Consider the following 22,496-nt stretch of genomic DNA (forward strand, 5'->3'; position numbering starts at 1 on the left):
GCAGAAAGTGGAGCGGGGCTGGGCCGCCAAGGTGTGCGGCTGAAAGGAGCAGAGAGGAAGTGGCCAAGCTCACACCTCCTGCCCTCTCTCACCTGGAAAGCCTGCCAGAGATGGGGGCGGGGAAGAAGGGGGCTGCCTGCCCCGGGAAGAGAAGGGTGCCCCAGCCTCAGCTATTGCCTCTGCCAGCTCACCCCCTTTCTCTGTCCTCCCTCTCCAACGGCGTCCTCGAGTATTCCGAGGTTCAGCCACCATCCACATACAATTCAGCCAGAATTGTGTAGAACCTTGCATCTGTCTTATTCTGGCCGCCCATTGCTTCTTCTGAGGCCCTGATCAGGGATTCAGAGCAGGGAGCAGGGAGCAGGGAGCAGGGAGCACCCACAGGATGGCCTCTCCCAGGCTGCACAGGAGAGGTCCTGCCAGAACCACCCTCTGACCTCTGTGAGGCTCCAGCCCGACACCTCCAGGCTCCCTGAGCACAACTCCTCCCGTACATGGCAGCCCAGTCCCCAGAGCTTTCAGCCTCCAGCTCTCCGTCCTCCTGCTGTCCCTCTTCCTTTATTGTGTGCCTAGTCTCTAGCCAAGTCCCCACGACCCTGTTCAGGCTCTTCCTAGTCTTAGAAAACTTGCTTTTCATCCCCAAACCGTACAGAGATCTGTTAACTACCCGGCTGAGTCATCACAGCGGTCCATGCACGGATGAGGAAATGAAGATCAAGCAAGCAAGCTTCACCCAAGGCCACTGCTGGGGCCTCAGAGAGCTGCCCCTGTCCCTGGGCTCTGAGCCTGACACCAAATCCATCACAATGTCCACGCGTTTGACCCCGCAGCTTCATCTGTCCCCGACTCACGCCCATCATACACCGCTTCAGACTAGACCCTTCCTTGTTGAAGACAAAACCGCTCCCCGGTTTCATCTTTGTGAAAGCTGTCTTTGAACGTGCACCACACTCAAAAGCCTTGAAATTCCTCCTCCATTCCCACCTCCAACAAGTGTAACAACCATCCACCGGGCTGGGGATTCCAGGATGAGGCCCCAGGTGGAAATGGGGGAGTGTTGGTGTTAGTTTACTTTTAAACTCTTTTATTTACATTTCTTTTATCTTTTTCTCCCTACTCCACCCCAATGCCTTCCAACATCGCAACACCAACACCACGTAGGAGGGAAAGGGTTAGTGGGAGAGGGGGCATACTTCTCTTAGCTGCTTCCTGCTGGTCAGGGCGGCAGGTTCCTTGGAGCCAGTCCAGTCCTTGTTTCAGGAGATCTCCAACTTCTTGTCTCACAACAGCAACCAGGAGCAGCAAAGGGGAAGCAGGAGCAGCCTTGTTCTTTCTCTGCTCACTCTCTCTGGGCCCTGGTGTTTATTCTCTCTCCAGGGTCCTCAGATTTAAACTATCTGAAGCTGGCAAAGAGCCCCTCTCAGAGCCCACATGAGGCAAATAGTCTGCTGCTGTGACCATCCGAATCAGCCCACATCCCACACCTGGGGCCAAAACAAACACATGTTTACATCCACAACAGGGGAGGGAGAACTAAATAAAAACAGTGTAAATCTGAGGTATCAATTGCCCCTGAAGAAGTAATGATAGATCAGAAATAAAGGGATGGGGCTTTATTGTGCCCGCTGAGGCTGCGTGACTCTAAGATGGGGGAGACCCCCGCCACCTCCCCTGAGACCGCATCTCAACAGCAGTGATGCAAGCAAAGAGTGGGACCTCCCCGTGCCCCGGGCAAGAGGCCCCGCAGGCACAAAGGCCCTGAGCCAAGCCAGTTTGCTCTCAGGAAGGGAGAGCACAGCCAGCATAGCGAAAGCAGAGCGTGGGGGAGAGGAAGAGCATGTGGGATGTACACACATGATGACAGCACGAAGCCAGGCTCTGCGTCACGCCGGCCGTCCCAGACATGGCAATAGCAACAGCGCGCTGAGTGCATTTCACACTCGACCTGCTACAGTAACGTCAGTGATGAGACAGACAAGGAATCCCACAGTTCTGAGACAGGCCCCACACTAGGGGCTCAGAAACCAGGTAGTGAAGCCGGCACCGGGCTTCCCGAAGGAAGAATTCGAGTGCAGAGAGAGAGGTCAGCTGGAGCAGCAGTGTCGGGAGCCAGGGGCTACTTGGCAGAGGCGGGTTTGGGCTGCAGGGCCTGGGCGTGAGGTCCCTGAAAAGCAGAAAGCTATTCGCTAGTCCTCCAGGTTTTATTTCCCAGGAGAGTTGACCCTTCGGACCTCGAGCTCTCAGCCCTGGGGCTGCGGGAGACAGCGATTCCTGCTCTGTTTCTCACAGCTCTCACCCTGGCAGGACTTCCCGTGTTCAGTGTGCTCTTGCCACCATTCCCCATGGGGCTCACAATCGTCGGGGGACAGAGTCCTGCTTTTAGCCCCCTGGGAGATGCTGCAGCTCAGAGAGGGTAAGAGCCCTGCCGAGGTCACACAGCCAGTGGGTGACTCAACTGGGACTTGAGCCGGGCTCTTGAGGTTGCGAATCACACAGGGGCATTGTGGGAACTGCAGAAAATGGGAATTCGTGTTGACTGTGCCCCAAGGACAAGGACAAGTGGGTAGATGGAGTCTGGAATGGGGAAAGATGAAATTGAAGTGATGGAGGCTCAGAAAAGGTACACAGTGGAGGAGCCAGGGGCTTTGAGACAGAGCTAGCGATGTCTCCAGAAATACCTGTCTCAACAAGGTTGAAAGAGACAGAAAGTGCACCCTCGCGGTCGGTCGCGCCTGTGAGAAGGGGTTGGGGGCGCTATTGCTTCCATTTCACAGGCAAATGATGTGGCTGGGGACTGGCCGCGGCCCAGGGGCCCCATAGAGTAGACAAGCCGTCCAGAACTTTCTCACACTACGGTGAACAATGTGATAGATACTGAGGGGGTGCTGGAGGAGCCAAATCAGGCCATCCAAAGAGGATGGGGAGGGGAACAAGGCCGCCGCTGGTAGCCGGTAGCCGCTTGCGCCGAGGCCCTCATACTAGCTCCGGGCGGGCGCTGGCAGACAGCATCAGCTGAGTGTCAGGGAGTCCTGGGTCCTGGTGCCTCCCCCGCGCCCCCTCCCCCTCCCTCTCCCCCCGCGCGGACCCATCCACCTGCTGCTCCACCGCGCAATGCTCCTAGGTCCCCTGGGGGTGGCTGAAGGAGGGAGGAGGCAGAAGAGGCGAAAGCGCACGTCTTGCCCCGGCCCTGGGCCGCAGCATCCGAGTCTGCAGCACCATCCTCCCCCACCCCCACCCCCGTGTGCGGATGGTACGCTCCGGTAAGCCTGGCCGAGCTACAGTGGATGTTGCTAGAATCCACGCGGAGGAAGAAGAGACGCAGGCAGGCTGCGGTGACCCAAGCGGCCACCCCTCGCGTCAGGGACCCCTTCCTCGAGAGACAGCATGACCCAGGGAAAGGTAGGGGCATGTCACCCTCCACTCTGGACCCCTGCCTCCCTGACATCCTGATAAAGCTTTCCGGACCACTTTTAGCATCCTCTCCCGGCTCCAGTGCAAAGGTCCTTGTGGTCTTTGCTGATGTCAGAGGACCAAGCAGCCGGTTTTAAGGAATAGGCCTAGGACTGTTCCCAACCCCAAGGCTCTCCTTGCCTCTTCTGTCGCCTGCCCCCTCGCCCCTTTCTGTAGCATCACAGAACTCTTCCAAGGCGCCCTAGGCCCTGGGTGAAAAAGGAAGGAAGGAGGAAGGGAAAAGGAAAGGGAAGAGAGAAAAAAGGGAGAGAGAGAGAGAGAGAGAGAGAGAGAGAGTCAGTCCTGCTTGGGGACCAGGGTGAACCCTGAGCGGCAATGCCTGTGGCTCTGCCTTCAGTGCTAGACCCGTCCACTTTAAGGTGGTCTTTCACTCCCTCCAAACACCCCCCTCACCTCCTTTCTTTATTCCTCTCTGGATATCTGTATACATCCCCTGCAGTTGGGAGTTACTATGGCAACCCTGCAGCAGGATGCTTTGGTTTGGTTTTCATTTTGGTCAGACATGGGACTGGATGGAATAAAAACATATTCTGTCCCCCAGCCCCAGCACACACACACACACACACAAATATTACAGGGCTGAATTACCCAGACATGGTAATAGCAACAGAGGGCCTGGCAGTGACTTGGCCAGTGCAGATGGCTTATGTAACGTCAACAGCCTGTGGAATTATACAACCACCAGGGCCTAGGATGAAGGCAGAGGGTCCTCTAGCCCTAGGTTTAGGGGTGCTAAGGACTGGGCAGGAAAAACTAGAAGAAGGCTCTCCCTACACCTCGCTTTTTCCCTCTGACCCCAGCCTCAGAGCTAATGCATCCCTCCCAGACCCTTAGACCCTTCTGTGTCCCAGCTCCTCAAAGCTCTGAAAATGATGTCATTGGGCGCATCCTGCCATTGGCCAGATGTCACTTGGGAATGTCTTATGTGAGAGGTGGTGGGGCCCAGAGGGGGCTGAGCAGAAGGGCTGGGGCAAAGGCAACTCCCTTAGCCATGTCCCCTTCAGTCTATATAATGAAAGGAGTCAGGCAGCCTGGACTCCAGGTCTCTCTCTGTTCTAGTGGTAGGTACCTCTGTTCTTCAGGCCCTTGCTCCCAACCCCTCGCAGATCCAATGGTCTCTGGGCTGTAGAAGGACTGGAGTCAGGGTCTCCCCGATTGTTCCTCTGCAAGGACCACCCCTCTTCCTTAGCGGCCTGTCAGCCTCCTGCAGCCACACCGAAGCTGTGCTTTCTGAGGCCTTCCACTCTATCCCTGGCCCTCACCATGTTGCCATGTCTACTACAGGCAGGGGCCGTATCGGAGTGTCCACGGACTGGAGGTCTTAATCTGCCCTGAGCACAGTTTCCCCTGGGTCTCCGTTCCTTGTCTCAGGGGAAGCAAGGGCCCAAACTAGATGTCTTCTTCAGCACTCCAGCTGCAACACTGTTGTTTTGTTCTGGCTGGGGAAGGCTGTTTCTGCAGGGCCTGCGTTCCCTCTGCCCTGCAGGCTCATCTCTTTTCTCCCCATCTCTCTCTCCCCATCTCACTCCCCTCCTGTATTTCCAGCCCAACAGAGAGCAACCTATCCCCAAGGACTGAGCCTGAGCCCTGCGGCCCTGGGCATCACGTGTGGCCCTTGGGATTTTAGATGTCGTTCTTTCTGTCTCATTCTGGGTTTCGCTTTGAAACTGGTTGAATAGCCAGGCATGGTGGTGCATGGCTTTACTCCCAGCACTTGGAAGGCAGAGGCAGGAGGATCTCTGAGTTTTGAGGCCAGCCTGGTCTACAGATAGAGAGTTCCAAGACAGCCAGGGCTGTATAGTGAGACATTGTTTCTCAAACAAACAAACAACAAAATAAAGATAATGTAAAATAAAATTGGCTGAATCCAGTTAGCCAGTTGGGAAGACAATGAAACGGGAGAAAGATCTGTTTAATAATAGGATCTCCTATGGGTCAGGCCCTTCCCACAGGGCAACTGGAGGCCCATGGAGGCCCAGCCCCCTCCCCAGGTGGTCACTCCTGTGACTTTCCTGCTTCCTGTCTTCTTCTTGGCCGCCCCACCCCTGCTGAGCACAGTTCCTTGGGCTGTGAAGCTGGGGTGGGTCTTCTTTGTCCCCTCCCTGGCACAGGTTGGAAGAGCACTGAGTCAGAGTCCAGGAGTCAAGGGGCTGGAGTCTCTGCCCCTGGTAACTGTCTCCCTCTGCCTCTATTTTACAGCTTTCTGTGGCTAACAAGGCCCCCGGCACTGAGGGGCAGCAGCAGGCAAATGGCGAGAAGAAGGAGGCCCCGGCAGCGCCCTCGGCACCACCCTCCTATGAGGAGGCCACGTCTGGAGAGGGGCTGAAGGCAGGGGCCTTCCCCCAAGGCCCCATGGCTGTGCCTCTCCATCCAAGCTGGGCCTATGTGGACCCCAGTAAGTCTCTCAGCAACCAGAGGCTGGAGGGATAGAGGGAGCAATGGGCAGATGGAAAGCCTGTAGGAGGAGGTTGTGTACACATCACATTCGAGGTATAGCCATGCAGAACAGTTGACACTGGCTTCCGGGCTCGCTGTGAAGGTAGGTCAAGGAGAACTACAAACGGGGAGAGACGTCCTGTCGGTGTGCGCTCAGCTAGAGAAGGGGGGACTCTTTACAAAGCACTGAGCTTTGCCAGCTGGAATGGGGACAAAAGCCAAGTCTAGTCTAAAAAGGCCCTAACAGAGTCTGGCAGTGGGGACACACGTCTTTATTCTTTTTCTTTTCTTTCTTTTTTTTTCCAAGACAGGGTTTCCCTATGAAGCCTTAGCTGTCCTGGACTCATTCTGTAGACCAGGCTGGCCCTGAACTCACAGACATCCGCCTGCCTCTGCCTCCCGAGTGCCGGGATCAAAGGTGTACACCACCATGCCCAGCAACTGCCTGTAGCTCCTGCTCTCCTGTCCAGGGGATCCGACACACGCCTTTAATCCCAGCACTTGGGAGGCAGAGGCAAACAGACATCTGTGAGTTTGAGGCCATTAATTAATTAATGGTCCTCATAGAAGGAAGAGACACAGACCAGGGGTTGGCAGAGATCAGAATGGTCAGAAAGGGTTAGTGTAGGGCCGTGCCCTGACCGTGACCTCCACTGTGCAGGTGCCCTCCGAGTGGGGTACAGAATTTATATAGTGACTGGTTGTCAGGCCGCTGTAAGACCTGGGGTTTGCGGAGATGAAGGGGCTGGGGTTCCCCTCCCAACCTCTCCCATCATCTCCCCACCCTTCTCGAGGTTTTGGAGGGGGCAGGCACAGCATGAGTAGGTGTGTGGGAACTAGCCTCCGTGGCTGGCCAGGCATACGTCGCCAGCATCTCCACCAATGGTGACACTCCAGGAAACCAGCAGCGTGGCTCCTTGGTGTCTGGCTGAGCAGCCTGCAAACCTTTGCCACTGGCTGTGAGAAGGGACCCTTAAGTCCTCAGCTGAGGGCTGGTGAGATGGCTCAGCAGGTAAACACGCCTCTCCACTAGAGCCTGATGACCTAAGGAAGTGTCCTCCCCAGGCTCTAGGGCAGAAGGTGGAAAGAGAGAACTGGCCCCTGGAAGATGACCTCTGACCTCCACATGTGCTTCCTAGCATGCATGCACCCTAATGATAAACACACACACCCCCACATGTACATACATAGTCGCACAAGGCGCTTCCTTATAATCATAACACACGTTTTAAATTTTCATCTTTCAGACCTTTCAGGGTTTCTCTGCTGCCCCTCTGCCACCCCTCCCCCGCTGTGACACTCTCAGCGCCTGAAAGGTTCTAGAAGGGATCTGAGCACAATACTCTCCCCCCTTCCCTCCAGCACAGAGCCTTTCTGCTCGCAGAGCCCCTGACACAGAGCCTTTCTGTCCACAGAGCCCCTGACACAGAGCCTCTGCCCCCAGAGCCCCTGATCTTAAGGAGCCCGCGGCCGCCATGGTCCGTGCCACTTCCAAATATATCCCTTGGTCCAGGGCCCAGCTACCTCACTCCAGTGTGGTGAACTGGAGGGTCCAGCTACCTCACTCCAGTGTGTCGAACTGGAAGGTCAATGAAGGTGTGGTGTCGGGAGCGGAGGAGTGTCCTTCGCCCAGTGTTTCTCCTGCCCTGGTTTCGGGGATGGAAGCCTTATTTAAGGCTTACCCTCTAAGCAGCTGTGGCAGAAAGGAGGCCTGGGAAATGCCTGAGCTCATTCCCGGGGCTGCAGAGTCCTGTCCGCGCTGAGTGCTAACGGCCACAGAGAGCTGGCCAGCTCCCTGCACTACCTGGTGGGCTCTCTAGGCTTCTGAAGCCTTTCCCTCCAGCCCCACTGTCAAACACCCCCTTTGGCCCACCCCTGCAGCCCCACAGCTGTCTTTCTGATCACTTCTTGCTCTCCCTGCTCTGGTTCCAGAACAAACTATCTCCCATCCTCCCCCACCCCTCCATGATGGCTGGGGCTCCGAGGACCAAGCTCTGCCATATAAATGTCCCTTCACTCTTGTGTCCCCATTGCTGTGCCCTGACACTCCAGCTCCCGGGACCAAGAGTCAGCAAGGGACAGCTGAGCTACCTCACCAGCCCACGGCTGAGGGCTTAAGGGTCCCTTCTCACAGCCAGTGGCAAAGGCCTTGCAGGCTGCTCAGCCAGGCATCAAGGGTGCCACGGCTGGGATCCTGGAGCGTCACCACTGGTGGAGACAGGGGTGACCTATGTCTGACCCGTCAGGAAAGATTCCATGCAGAGCTCTGAAGAGTGTCTCAAATTAGCGTGTGAGGAGACCGACAATGAATGTTCCTTCGGAAGCATTGGGTGGGCTTGGTCTAGGGGCAAGTAGGCAGGCGACTGAACAAATATTGTCAGGCTGAGAAATGGGAGAGAGGGCAGATCAGGGTAAGGAGGTGGCTGGAAACCGCTGCTCACCCTGCCCTTGTTAAAGGAACTGAAAATCGCCTGGCTTGGTGGCACGTGTCAGAAGAGGGAAGCAGGAGAGCTAGAGACCCAAGGTCATCCTCAGCCATAGAATGAACTCAAGACCAGCTTGAGACCGCATCTCAGGAAACAAAACAGAAAAGAACTTGAACTTGAGCGAACCACTGAAGAGCTCCACCAGGGCAGTGCTGTGGCCATCTCTGAGAGACTAAGGCAGAGGCTGTGGCTGGGGAATAGGGAAAGACTAGCCAGACCTAATGGGGCTAGAAGAGGGGACCAGAGTAGACACATTCGGGGCTTGAGGACGGCCCTAGAGAGGGAGCTCGGGCAAAGAAAGCATGGTCCCAGCAGGCAGAACGTGCAGACTTTCTGTTTTACCTCATTTGGTCCCTATGAAGTAGGCCCATTGCCCAAACCAGGAGGCACTCAGAAGGCTCAGGGTCACACAAGCTGTCCCGCATGCTGGGACATCCACCTGTGGGTCTGTTTGGCCAGAGCTCTGGGGCCAGGCCTGGACCACACCCACTGCACTCTTGCTCTTTCTTGGCCTCCTTTCCCACCAGCCCCCACTGGCCCTGGTTTGCAATTGAGCACCAGCAGGCTCAGCACCTCCGTCCAGCCTTTGATCCCAGGCCTTAGAGCAGCCAGGGTCAGAATCTTTGGTCCTAGGACCCCTTGACTGGCTGGGAGAACTGGCTGTCCAGGAGCTGGAGTGGCAAGGGAGAGGCATGAGGACAAGGAGGGAAGGGACATTTGTATGGCAGAACTTGGTCCCTAGAGCCCCAGCCATTATGGAGGGGGAGGACAGGAGATAGCTCATTATTGGGATCAGAGCAGGGAGAACAAGAAGTAATCAGGCAGACAGATGTCAGGGTGGCAGGGGTGAGCCAAAGGGGGCGCTTACCGTGAGGCTGGAGAGACCTCAGAAGCTTGGAGAGCCAGGCTGACGGGAAGGCTGGGCTAGTGGGGAACCCTCACAGCATCCCCCCACCCACCCAGGCAGCAGCTCCAGCTACGAGGGTGATCTCCCCACAGGGAACCACGCGCTCTTCACCACCTTCAGCTGGGACGACCAGAAGGTTCGCCGGCTCTTCGTCAGAAAGGTGACCGCTTCGCCCATGCTCTGGAGAGAGGGCGGTGAGGGGGCGGGGCCCTGGATGGAAACCCCTAGAAGGACCCTGGACTGGTCCTGCCCCCTTCTCCTGCCGCCTCACCCCACAGCTCCCGCTGGCTTGTGCTGCTGAGGTGTTAGCCAGGGCCCCTGCTCCCTGTCCTCCCAGCTCTGTGGACCGCTCCACCCGAGGGTCTGGCAGAATTGTCCCTCCACCTGTCTGGATCTGCCCAGTGACCCCTGTGAAGGAGAGTGTTCAACAGGGTGGTCTGGGTTCTCTGCTGGGGCTCAGCAGTCCCTAAACTGACCACCCCTCCCTCAGGTCTATACCATTCTGTTGGTTCAGCTGCTGGTGACGTTGGCTGTCGTGGCCCTCTTCACCTTCTGGTGAGTCCACTGTAGACTGATGCCCTCCAGGAGGGCTGTGGCTAGGCTTGGGGTGGGGGCACTCTATCAAACCTCTCTTGGAATGTCCACTTGGAGAGACGAGGGGCCCATTGGTTCTCCTCACGCTGGGGAAGAATGGCGATTGTACACCATGTGAGAGGTTTCTCAGACAGTGTGGGGTGGGCCCTCCAGGCCGCAGGCCTCTGTGAGGCATCACTTGGCATGGCTCCACAGTCACCCCTGCAGGCCTGGCCATCTAGAGCCTGGTCTTGCCTCCTTTCTCTGAGCCCGTGTGGGGCAGGCACAGGCACTGAACAGAAACAGACCGGGGGTAACCTCTGACCTTGCTCGTCTTTTTTACAGTGACGTCGTTAAGGACTACGTCCAGGCCAACCCAGGCTGGTACTGGGCGTCCTAGTGAGTATGCCCCCGCCCAGGCCCCTTCCTAGAAATGCCCACTGGGCCAAGCCACGATAGTCCCACATTCCAAGGGGAGGACCTCAGAGGCCCCCAGCATGGCCAGGGGTGACTTTTGGATTGCTCAGATCTGGCAGGACAGCTGGAATTGGGGGGCAGGGGTCAGCCCCTACACAAGTTGGCGAGGGTGGGGCTAGGGCCCTGGATGGAGAGAGGGCCGGTATCTTGACCCTATGAGGGAAGGGGCTGGGACACTTTGACCTTATAATAATGTTGTTGCTCCTATTAACATTGTTATTAATGCTTATGAAATTATTAATCATAAGGGCCACCTCTTAAAGAGTGCCTAATTAAGGGCTGGGCATTGTTTTGTGTGCTTGATGTACAGTATTGCATTTGATTCTCAAATCTGCTGGTTATGATTTCCTCAGAAAACCTTAAGGCTCGGGGGGTTGGGTAATTTGCCCAAGATCACACAGCTAGTCAGTGGCGGAGTTGGGTTCAAGCTAAGACTTGCGCTCTTAATCCCTCTGGCTGGCAGATGCTGCTGCCTGCCAGCTGCTTGGCTTCTCCAAGTCTTGGACTCTTGAGGGAACATGGCAGGCAAGTTTCAAGAGGAGGCTTGATGTTGTAGGCGACTCGGACCCTCCCTCCTGGTAACTAAGGAACAGTTGTTGGTGTTCCGGACCAGAACCATCACACACTCAGAAAACCGCCCTCTCCGTGGTCCCCGGTGGCACCCAGTGCGAGGCACCCCTGTGCTAGAGCTACCGGGCAGGAGGCCTGTGCCTGTAGGGCAGGGTAGTGGGTGGTGGCCGATGCAAAGGAACTTGCTCGGGACTTGGTGAGGGCGGAGGTGGTGCAGACCAGGGCTGGGAGCTACAAGAGAGGAGCAGCTCGAGCAGAAAGCTTGGGAGTGAGAGCACTGCGGTGTGCTCCCTCTGTTAGGGGCTAGGGACAGAAGGCCATCTCAGGGGGCAGTGGGGCCCTGGGAGGCTAAGCATCGTGACACAGCATGACAGTGGAGCCTGCACACTGACTGGCCCAGCCTGTTCTTGAACAGGGGTCAAGTGTGGAGCTGGGCTCAGCACGTAGGCCCTGAGCCACCAGAGCCTGGTGTGGTCTTAACATTGGGCTTAGAGTTGGCATAAGCAGGCCACAGGCTAACTCTGAGGAGGCTCTCGCTGGGATCCCAGGAGTGAGGACGTCCATACACAGTCTTTCCTAGGACACAGGACAGAGGGACAGCCAGCCACCCAGCAGGGAGGGCTGAGTTCTGGGGAGCTGGAAGGTGCTGTGTGCGCAGCTAATGAGGCCCCAGGGATGGCCACCTCAGCCAGCACACAGCAGGTTGGCATGGCTCCTGGAACGTCAGCACCGTCTGGCAGGCTTAGCCCCCTCTCCCCCGAGACTTCAGAAATGGTGTCCTGGGCCCTTCTTCTATGACGTAGTCTGTGGGATTCCATGTCCTGAGTTTGTAGAGGCAGGAACAGTCCAACTGTGCTGAAGAGGTAGGGGCCGGGAGGGAGGGAGCGTCCTTGGAATGGTGAAGGTTAAGAGGAAGGCAGTGATGGGCGAGGCGGGAACAGGATGGAGAGAGGAGGGAAGTGGGCAGGGACCTTGCTCTCCTGGGATGCCGCACAGTTCCAGCACCAGCATGTCACCTCTTCCTGCAGAAGGTAGACTTGAGGGTCTACCCTGCCCTCCACAGCCCTGTAGTCTCCCCACCCTGCCCCTGCAGCTCACCTTCTCACCTCCAGTATATCAAATGCTCCCCGAGGGCTCCCTTGTTGTCTCTTCCTGTCGGAACAGCATTCGGAGCAGAATAAAACAGCTCTTTTTAATGCATATGGCGCAATGCCAAGTGTCTCACATGTACTTTTCAGTCATCCCTCCAAAACCCTGCCAAGCAAGTGCTGTTATGACCTCCGTTTCGCAGGTGAGGAAAGTGAGGCAAAGAGAAGCTGCTTCCTGAACATCAGAGCCTGCTGTGGTCTGCTGGCCATAGCCCCGATGCTAGGGCAAGTCGGATGGGAAAGGGCTTGTCCCTGGTCTTCACCTGAGTCCCATCCCCATCCTGACACTGAATAGACTGTCCCTGGCCCTGGGGCTGAGGCTTCAACAAGAAACCAATTGTTCTCGCTCACACTCAACCCCTCTCTTTCTGCCCCAGCAGCTCTGGCTTTCTCAAGGTCCCTGTCGTCTCCATGGCTTCTCTCCTTATTGTCTGATTGCTCCCACCGAGCATGGTGTCTGTAGCAGAGCAGAGGGCTGAGAGAACAGCAGGCTGAGGAGGAGAAGTGTGAGGCTAGGGCTGGGGTGAGGGTGGCTGGGGAAGCTGTCAGTCAGCCAGCTTCTAATGGCAGTAAGCAGCACCCATGCAGGAATCCAGTCCTGCGCCAAGCCCATGCTCAGTGCCAGGGTACTTGTCACCGGGGATAGGACAGTTCTGTGGTCCCACATATGCAGGAGGGTGGGCACAGCTCTGGCACCTGGCACCTGATTGCAGCAGAACCTCCAGGCTATAAGCCTCAAGTTGCTGCACTCCCTGCTTTGTTACTGTTTCCCATCTGGCCTCTTCCTTTCATCCAGGAGTAGTTGAAGAGCCTGGTGTCAGGCTCCAGGTGAGATGGCAGGAAAAGGAAGTCACAAGCTGTCCTCCAGCTGCTGCAGGGGAGCAGGGGCCAGGTGAGCTGAGCTGGCTGAGGCAGGGGTGCAGGCCACAGTCAGAGCTGTCTGTACTCCAGAGGAAGCCACGTGGAGGCAGTCTCAGTCTTGCCAATGGAGAGGTGGGCATGTTCTGGTTGTGACGAGAAGGGGGAGGGTGGACGAGGTGACAGCAGAGGTGAGGATCCGGTGGTGACTGGACTGTGCTGTAGCTACTGCTGGACTTTTACTACTTTGTGGGTTCTCCTCTATCCTCCCGGTTTTATCCCCTATCTCTAGATAGGAGAGAAAGAAAGATAGTCTGGGGAGAGAGGCAAAGCTCCTTGAATCTAATTTCTTCCCAACAACCACTGACCCCAACACTTGGGGCCCTAGTATTTATACATACATGTATGTATGTATGTATGTATATATGTATGTATGTATGTATGTATGTATGTATGTATGTATGCCCTCTGAAAAGTTCCCAAGTGTCACACAATCACACAAACTATTTGCAGCTGGCAAAATCACTCTTCCACTAGAGCATGAGGCAAATCATAATCAGCTGCTGTAGACAGTCTGAAGCAGCCCCACATCCCCACACCTGGGATCAAAACAAAAGCACATTCTGTTTTATTGTTGTTTGGTGTGTTTGTTTGTTTGTTTGTTTGTTTGTTTGTTTGTTTTGAGACAGAGTTTCTCTATGTAACCCTGGCTATCCTAGAGTTGCTTTGTAGACCAGGCTGGCCTCAAACTCACAGAGATCCGCCTGCCTCTGCCTTCCAAGTGCTGGCATTGAAGGCGTGCGCCACCACGACTGGCCCTAGCTCTGTGTTTTGTTTTGCAGTGAGAATTCCAGAATTCTCATTACACATTGCCAAGTCTTTTGGGGAAACGCGCGATCTGATCGGCCTAAAGCGTGGAGGGTGGAAGGCGGGGCTGCGGGAAGGCTATAGTCCCAGTCAGAGAGAAAAGAGAAAGAGGTGGCCCAACTTCAAAGGGAGGTGGAGGTGAAGGGAAGAGTGAGGTCTGAGTGGGAGGCTGAGCAGGTCCAGGTGATTAATCGGGCGCGGCAGGGCGAGTGCTAAGAATGATGCTGAGGCCTCTGGCTGGGTGGCTTGATGGTTGCATGCTGTCCTTGGCAGTGGGGGTTACAGGAGCAGAGAGAACGCAGAACTCAGCTCTGCCACAATGAATCTGGTCTGGGCAGCCAAGTAGATGTTCTAATCTAGTGCTGAGAAGGAAAAATGAAGATCTAATATATGGGTTCTTCCTCACATACTTTGAGCTAGCCTGCCTCAGGGGAGTGGGACAGGAGAAGTCTGCTTTGAAGAAACCAGCTCCCTTAGAGGCTCCTTAAAGAAGGAGTGGCCAGGAAGGGAGGAGGGAACCCAAAAGGGTGTCATTGTGGAACCAGGGAAACAATAGGAGTGATCAGACATGGAGAAGTCAGGTAACATTGGGACCAACAAGTGACAGCCGAACTCAACAAGGTCACCCTGATGTGACCAAGCCAGCTCTCATTACGTGGGGCTGAGGTCAGGTTGTCTGGGCGGGTTGAAGTGATGGAGAAGAGATGCTGTGGCTGCAGACTTTCTAAGTAGAGCTTTCTGAGAGGGCTTACGGGGTCGATGGAGTTAGAGCCAGGGAAGATGCTGATGGAGATGGGCAGAGGCCAGGGAGCTTGATGTGGAAGATGAGGTGACCCCAACTTATGTCACTGGGCTTTTGAGGGCCTGGCACCCATAGCCCAGGTTGGGGACATTGACCTGGGAAACGGATGAGGGACAGGAAGCTGGGGAGTGCCACGTGAGGTTTGCAGGTGATGGGCCAGGAGCCGCACCTCATTATCTCAGATCTTTCTGGAACACAGCAGAGAGCAAGGCAGCCTGGGAGATGTGGGGAAGGAGGAGGCTGTTTGGAATTGCTGCTATGGAGGGTGGTTGAGATGCTGAGGAGATGGGGAAAGGGTGGCCATGCCGTGCTGAAGGTGAAGGTCACACGTTGGTAGGCGAACTGTCTTGGGAGGTCATCCACCATCTTCCATCGCCTGGTCTTAGCACCTTGCTTTCCAGAAAGCTCTTAGCCGTCAACTGCCCGATAGCCACTTGCCACTGGACCTAGCTACATGACCCAAAAGTGGATTCCACTGCCTGCTCTGCCAGGCATGGGTAGGCCAGCCTGTGCTGAGCCTTCAGCCCCGTAGGGCAGAACTGTGGTAAAGCAACCAACAGGATGGCTGCAGGTAGCGGCGAGACAGGCAGCAGACGGCGGTGGTTGGAAGGCAGCTGTCCGCATCTGGAGCACCTAGGTTTCAGTCCTTCAGCAACAGGCTAGCTTCATGACTTTGGAGAAGTCACCTGACCTCCTCTTTAAAGGAGAGCATAGTCCATAAAGAAGGGAGGATCGTGTCCATGTTTATTTATTAAACACTGTTAAACAAACAAACATCAACCCAGGTCCCCTGATCTATGTAGACAGTTCCAGGCCAGCGAGAGGTACACAGTGAGATCTTGCCTCGAAAACTATACATAGAGAAATAATAAATAAAAAAATATACCCAGCACACAAAATATATTCTGTAGTGACTTTTGATTTGCCTTTTGTTTACCCATTATTTCTGAGGCAGGGCCTCACATGGATTAGGCTATCCTTAGACTCTGTAAGTAGATCAGGATGACCCTGAATTCCTGATCCTCTCATCTGAGCCTCCTGAATGAATGCTGGGATTGCATCATACCACAACGCCCGGCATGCGCTTTTATTAATGAATTAATTAATCATTTGTAATGCTCATGTATGGGTGTGCGCATGTGTGTGCGTGGATCGGTGGGGGTGTGCGTGTGCATATGGAGGCTGGAAGCCGGTTTTGGGTGTCGTCCTCAGGAAAGAGAGGGTGTCACTGCCTTTGAAACGTGTCACTGGCCCGGAGCTCTCCAATGAGGCTGGACGGGCTGGACACCGTCCTGTGCCCCAGAAAGCCTCCTGGCTTTGCCTCTCCAAGAGCTGGGACCCCAAGAACGCCTCACCATGCCCAGCATTTTCACCTGGGTTCCAGGGCTGATGGCAGATCCTTGCGCTTGCTGGCCATATGCTTTTCCTTCTGAGCCACCTGCCCAGCCCCTGTGTGTGACTGGGCAATCTACTCAGCCCCCAGGGAAGGAGCTTCTTAAGTCTCCTAGCCGGGTGGGGTGGTGCAAGTCTGCCATCTCAGGACGCAGGATGCTAAAGTAGGAGGATCCATGGGCGCTCAAGGCTAGCCTGGACTATGGAGTGAGTCTCTGCCTCCGAAAACAAACATGCCGCCACCAACAAAGGTCTTTGGGGTCACTTGGGTTGAGTGGAGAAAGACAGGCTGTAACTCCCAAGATTCAATATCGCTAGAAGTGGGCCCATCCCACCAACGAGAACCTTCTGTTTTGGGGACTGGACCACCGCACTGCCCATTGCCCGGTTATAGGATGACCATGCCCTTCCCTCTGCTCTTGTCCTGCCTGGTGTCGTCTGGGTAGAGGTGGCAGAATAGAACCAACCAGGAGTAGGTAGCTGGCCTCGTGAGCGAGCCTCTGATTTGCCCACCTATCTCTCTCTCACACACACAGTGCCGTGTTCTTTGCAACCTACCTGACCCTGGCTTGCTGTTCTGGACCCAGGTATGATCATGACTTAGGGGTGAGGGTACTTGTGGAACTGTGAGTAGGACCTTAAAAATCAGCTCTGAGCCCTGCCTTCCATGGGGGGGTGGGCAGTTGTCACAGCCCTGAGAGGGTCTCATCCCTCTCTGAACTGGTGCCAAATGGGCCGGCCCCTCTGCCCTTCACCTGGGCCCCCGAGGTAGCTGGGTGGATGGGGCGGGAGGCAGAGCATGCTCTGAAACCCGTGGCTTGCCTTGCAGGAGGCACTTCCCTTGGAACCTGATTCTCCTGGCCATCTTTGTAAGTGATGGGGCTGAGATGGGTACAGATGCTGAGAGGGGATGAAGGGGGGACAGAGAGTCTAGACTGGGACAGCCAATGTGAGGTTCCCAGTGGGACGGGGCCGTCAAGCCTGTCTTCTACCAGAACATCCCACCTTCCCTTTCTAAAAGGGATGAAGCCCTCCCCCAGCCTCCCTGAGCTGTGTACCTGGGCTCTTGTCCTCAGGAGACTGTGTGCCAGAACTAGGATAATGAAGATTGAGGGTTCTCACTGGAAGGGCAAGGCTGCCTATGAAGGGACAGCCAGCCTGAGGAGCCTGCAAGCTGGCCACAGAAGCACTGTAGCCTCAGTCCAAACAGAAAGCCATATGGAATGAAGCAGGCTCTGCACAAGGATTGTGTGCATAGAGTGGAGGCCCGGGCTAGAACCTGAGGGTGCCAGGGGCCCCAAGTCCATACAGAGAAGCTTGTTCACCTTGCTCTCCCTTTCAGACCCTGTCCATGGCCTATCTTACTGGGATGTTGTCCAGGTAAATGAGACAGGAATGGCCTAGGTAGGCATGCAGCCAGGGTCTGGCCACAGCTGAGAAAACTCCCTGCAAACCCCATCTTTCCAGGGGGCCCTCGGGTGGGGGAGGGACTTAATCGGACAGACCACCTTGGCCCAGGAGCCGCCCCCTTAGGCACCACATGGCCAGTGGCTCCAAGACCCGAGTAGGCTGGTGGGGTTGGCATGAGGGCTGATGGAGAATAAGATGATAGCACCCATGCTGTGGCTCGAAAGCCGGGGGCCCGCAGACACCAATGTAAACTCACCTCCCTCTGCCTGTGCAAGATCCTTCACCTCAATAGTGAGTGGCTGTGACAGAGAAGCCTGGGAGGGCGGCGTGTGGGAGGCCCTGGGGACAGGTTAAGGAGCACAGGTCGAGGGCCGCTCCTGGCAGTCAAGGGGGGTCCTGGGAGGAGGGGGGAGAGAGGACTCCTGCTGACCCCGGCCTGTCCTCAGTTACTACAACACCACGTCTGTGCTGCTTTGCCTTGGCATCACTGCCCTCGTCTGCCTGTCAGTCACCATCTTCAGCTTCCAGACCAAGGTCAGCCGGGTGCCTGTGGGCAGGGGAAGGCTGGGGGCTGAAGAGGGCAGGGGAGGGCTGGGGGCTGAGGAGAGGCAGAGGCCTGAGTGGGCGCGGGGTACCACCTGGGCGAGCAATACACAGGGTTATGGGGTGACTGCAGAAGTCATGGGTCTCGGCCTCTGGGCCCAGGGCTGATGGCCCCCTTTCCCCTGCAGTTTGACTTCACTTCCTGCCAGGGCGTGCTGTTCGTGCTGCTCATGACCCTCTTCTTCAGTGGACTCCTTCTGGCCGTCCTCCTGCCCTTCCAATACGTGAGTGCCTGGCCCACTGCCCCGTGAGGCCCCGTGAGGAGGGTGGGGTGCCTGACCCCTCAGGGTGCCATGCTCTCCGACCCCTGCAGGGCAGGCCCGGAGACAAATCCCCGTGGCCCGCCACCCTGTTCAGCCCTCCTGGCACCTGCCCCAGGTGTGCTGGCAGCATACACAAGCAAACAAGGAGGCTTTTCTTGGCAGGCCTGGGCACCTTCCCAGCTCTGTGAGCCGCATCCGGCTTCACTTTCCCTAGCCTCCCCTGTAGGTGGAGGGAAGGGGAAGGGGGGCTGAAGCTGAGAAAGATACACTGGGGAGCCAGGGACCCAGCAGGCTCAGTGGGCCTTCTAAGGGACCAGGCAAGACCAGAGGCCAAGTCTGGCTAGCCAGGCAATAGGGCAGGAAGCACTCCTGGACCCATCTCACAGACCCCCACCTACCCACCCGCCCGAGGGAGGGCTCTTCCCAGGTCTCCTGCTGGTATCTGGCCTGCCTGGAATTTTGCCTGCTGTGTAGGAGCTATAGCCACCAACGCTGGGGGACAGATTGCTTTGACCCCTGAAGACAGAGGAAAGGAAGTGTTGGGTCTGCTCAATGGCGGCCTCTCCGGCCACATGTGGGACCTGGTCTCCCATTGCCTCTTGCCTGCCAGGCCGGGATGGCGTTCCTCATCCCCTCCAACCCACTTCCATCCTGGCCAGCCCCAGCCTCCGGGCAGCTGGCATCCAGTCTAGGATGTCAAGATTGATTCTGGCATTTCCTTGGCTCTTCCCAGGATCCTGTTGACGAAGGGAAGGGCCAGAGCTGGGCTGGTGGCCTCTGTGTGTAGAGGATGGGGAGAGGGTTACAGGAAGGAGCCCCAGAACTTCAAAGAACCCTTTATTGACCCATATGGAGCTGACGGGATGCCTTTGTTTCCAGGAGACTTCTAGAGAGTTTTCTGGAAGGGCTCCGAGAAGGGTGGGGCCAACATGGCACCATGTGGTTGTGGAGTTTGCATGAGCAATCGAGGGGTGGGGGTGAGCAGAAGCTGGGAAGGGGCACTGTTCTGGCCTCCAGACGCAGGCCCATCATGCCCACCTGGCAGACTCCAGATGCCTCCATCTCCATACCTGACCTGACTAACTTTTCCACCTGAGCCCCTGCTCCCGGGGCAGAGACAGAGCTCTCTGTGGAGAGACAGATGGACTTTTGGGTAGAGCAGAGATGGATGGGGACAGCAGGGGGAGCCTAGAGCCAGACGGAGGCTGAGAGGATGCCTGGCAAACAGGGTGAGTCACCCTCGGCCAGCCTGAGCCTGGGGAACTGCCTGGGGTCTCTCCGTCCCACCACTGTGAGCACCGGGAGAATCAGTCACAAGCCTCTCTCAGCCCTGGGGCTCCTGAGAGGAGCTGCTGAGCTTTCCCCATCCTCTGGACGGCCCCACCCCTGACCTCTGGCGCCTCTGCCAGCTGCCCTGTTTACATGCTGACCCCATCCTTCCTCTGCCCACAGGTGCCCTGGCTGCACGCCGTCTATGCCGTGCTCGGAGCGGGTGTGTTCACCTTGGTGAGTCTGGCCCGGCTCCCGGGCCACCTTCCCAGCTCTGTGACTCTCAGGCCCTCCCACCCTGTGTCTTCCTCAGGGTCTCTATGGTAGCTTTTCACATTATCCCAGGGTGGGGCTGGGGCAGTGCCACATTCAGGGAATGTGTCGGTGACCTACTCCCCGAGCGAGCAGGGCACAGAAATGTGAGAACAGGTGGAGGCTGATGACCAGGGGGGCCGAGGTGACCAGACTAGAGAGGGGCCTTCCCCTCCTTCGGGCAGAGCATGGGGATACCCTGCTGTGTGGTGAGTTAGTAAGTCCTAGAGCATTCTGGGAAGGTTGACTACCTGGTAAAGGCTCATGTTAGAAGGAACCTGTCTTCTACTATTCTCAACAAATTCAGTTAACAGGAAGGGTGAATTTATTTCTTTATGTATATCTTTACTTATTTGCCCTTTAAAGACAAGTGGGCCTTGAACTTGCGACACCCCCCCCCCCAGTCCCCTGAGCACTGGTATTGTAGACATTCACCACACCTGGGCCTTAGCTAATATTTATTGAGCGCTCACTCTCTCCCAGCAGGCTCTTTTGTTCTTAATCCTCACACCACACCTAGCTGATAGGTTCCACTCTCCTGAGATCACACTGCAGAGGAAGCTCGGAGACGCCAGGTAACAGGCCGAGATCAGGCCGGCATCTGAGGACATGATAGGACCAAGCTGGGAACTCGGGCACCTGGCTCCAGAGGCGAGGTGGGAGGTGCCTGGAAGTAGATGCCTAGGCAACATGGCCAAAGACAGACAGAGACCTGCCCAAGGCAGCCCAACTTATCTGTCAGTCAGGTGGACCCCAAGCACCTGGATGTGTGTCTCAGGATCACCCATGGGGCAAGCATGTGTCCATGACATCATGGGAAGCCATCCAAAGAGACGTCTAGTACCAGTGACATAATGGCCAGACCGCCTCTCTCTGGTTCTCTCAGCCACACTAAGTGGCCAGGGTCCCAGCTTTGCCACAGATTCCAGAGACTCAGAGATGTCAAGAATGTCCAACACTTCCCAGGGAGACAGGCAGCACTGACGTGAGAATTGCCTCTTCTGCCTACCCGTCACAGTGGCGCACACCTGTAATCCTCGCGTTTGGGAAGCGGAGGCAGGAGGATTACAAGTCGTGAGCCATCCTTGGCCACATAGAGAGTCTGAGGCTAGCCTTAACCCCCCGAGACCCCGTCTCAAAGCAGCCCTGGGGTTAAGGCGTCCTCAGTCTCACTACCACAAAGGCCAGATCCGGGACCAAGACTCAGTGCCATTCCCGGTCCCTGCTCCCTAGGAGAGGAGGGACTTCCGGCTGGGACTTGGGTAGAGGATGAGCAGGGCCGCCCAGCTGGGATCAAGGAGTAGAGGTGCTTTAGGGCTATGCACTCAGCCTTTCCCGGGTCTTTATTGAGCATCTACTGTGTGTAAGGTGCTGTGCTCCCTGGCCAGAAGCGCCGGTCAGGAGAAGAGCGCAGCGCTTGGCACTGTATGAGTGCTCAGAAAGGAACCAAGGGCGCGTTGTCTTGGGATGGGAAGACCGGAAGAGCTAAACGCAGCAAGGCCGCCTCTCACAGGTGTGAAGTCCACATTGTACACAGATCAGGCAGTGGTGCTCAGTGGTCGTGACACCTGTGGGTGTCCAGTGACCTCGGATGTCCTGCACATCAGATATTTACGTGGTGATTCAAAACGGTCGCGAAGTTACAGCTTTGAAGTAGCAAGGAAAATACTTTTGTGCTTTGGGTCACCTTAACATGAGGGATGTAGTGAAGGGTGGAAGCATGAGGAAGGTCGAGAGCCGCTGGTCTGTTTCCTGAGAAGTCAAGTAAGCATGGCTCCAGACCAGGGTCCCAACTTACCTCAGGCTGCCTGCCATGTTCCCAGTGTCAGTGGAGGCCCCACTTCTTGTGGACCCCCTAAATCCTAAATAAAGCAAGGTGGCTGGCTACCCTAGGGTGCCCTTCTCCTGGCTCCTGACCAGTGTTCCTCCCTCCAGTCATATCTTCTCAAGTAAAGAGCAATCCCAAAGAGTGGGAGGGGATCAGGATGGGAGGAGGGTGAGAGAGCAAATTCAGGGAGCGACACAGACCTGGCAGTATTGTCAGGAGGCCTCAGAGAGCCGCTATGGCTAGGGACGGGAGAGGAGTCAAGCCAGAGCAAGGGAGGCCGGGGAGTTGGAAGACAGTTGAATGCCTGTGGAGGGTCAGGTTGCAGCAAGCTTGGTGGCTCTGCGGCTCTGCGGCTGTGCATGCAGGTAGGGCTGGGCAGATGGTAAGCCTTTAAAGCTATTTAATAATCCCTCGTGTTATTAGAATAATAAAAATAATCCTAGCCATCCGTTCCACCCATGGCGTTCTGTAGAGCACTTTCACGCCTATCGCTTCGTTTCCCCTCTCTCACAAGCCAGGGGAGAAAGCAAGGCTGATGTTGTTCTAAGAACGAACTGCCTTGCACGCTCGAGGCCCTGAGTGTGAAGTGGTGGGGCTGGCAGTCTCACAGCCAGAAAAGGACAGGTCCAGGCCCAGGACTGGGGTGTCCTGAGACTGCTGTCCGGTGCCTCTGTGGTCACCTGGGAAGGGGAGAGGTATAGCCATCATTATCATCATCTCTATCATCATCACCACCATCTCCATCACCATCACCATCATCTCCATCATCATCACCACCATCTCCATCACCATCACCATCATCTCCATCACCATCACCATCATCT

The 22,496-nt window shown here is 56.2% G+C and overlaps 1 protein-coding gene across 2 annotated transcripts in view; it reads left to right on the forward strand.

The window, feature by feature from the left end:
* Positions 1–3,285: 3,285 nt before the first annotated feature.
* The window catches only part of Faim2 (Fas apoptotic inhibitory molecule 2), a 25,815-nt gene continuing 6,604 nt past the window's right edge, over positions 3,286–22,496 (forward strand). The window contains exons 1-11 of one of the 2 annotated variants that reach the window (XM_055627082.1): positions 3,286–3,399; positions 5,671–5,866; positions 9,357–9,460; positions 9,791–9,855; positions 10,219–10,272; positions 16,524–16,574; positions 16,817–16,856; positions 17,330–17,367; positions 17,844–17,931; positions 18,129–18,224; positions 19,716–19,769. In XM_055627082.1, coding sequence (XP_055483057.1) covers positions 3,385–3,399; positions 5,671–5,866; positions 9,357–9,460; positions 9,791–9,855; positions 10,219–10,272; positions 16,524–16,574; positions 16,817–16,856; positions 17,330–17,367; positions 17,844–17,931; positions 18,129–18,224; positions 19,716–19,769 — 801 coding nt within the window. In that variant the 5' untranslated portion in view covers positions 3,286–3,384. The remainder of the gene's footprint in view (positions 3,400–5,670; positions 5,867–9,356; positions 9,461–9,790; positions 9,856–10,218; positions 10,273–16,523; positions 16,575–16,816; positions 16,857–17,329; positions 17,368–17,843; positions 17,932–18,128; positions 18,225–19,715; positions 19,770–22,496) is intronic. The other variant, XM_055627083.1, reaches the window with a different exon arrangement.

The sequence above is a fragment of the Psammomys obesus genome, unplaced genomic scaffold (assembly GCF_907164565.1).
Source record: "Psammomys obesus unplaced genomic scaffold, mPsaObe1.curated_primary_1811, whole genome shotgun sequence".
Classification (NCBI taxonomy): domain Eukaryota; kingdom Metazoa; phylum Chordata; class Mammalia; order Rodentia; family Muridae; genus Psammomys; species Psammomys obesus.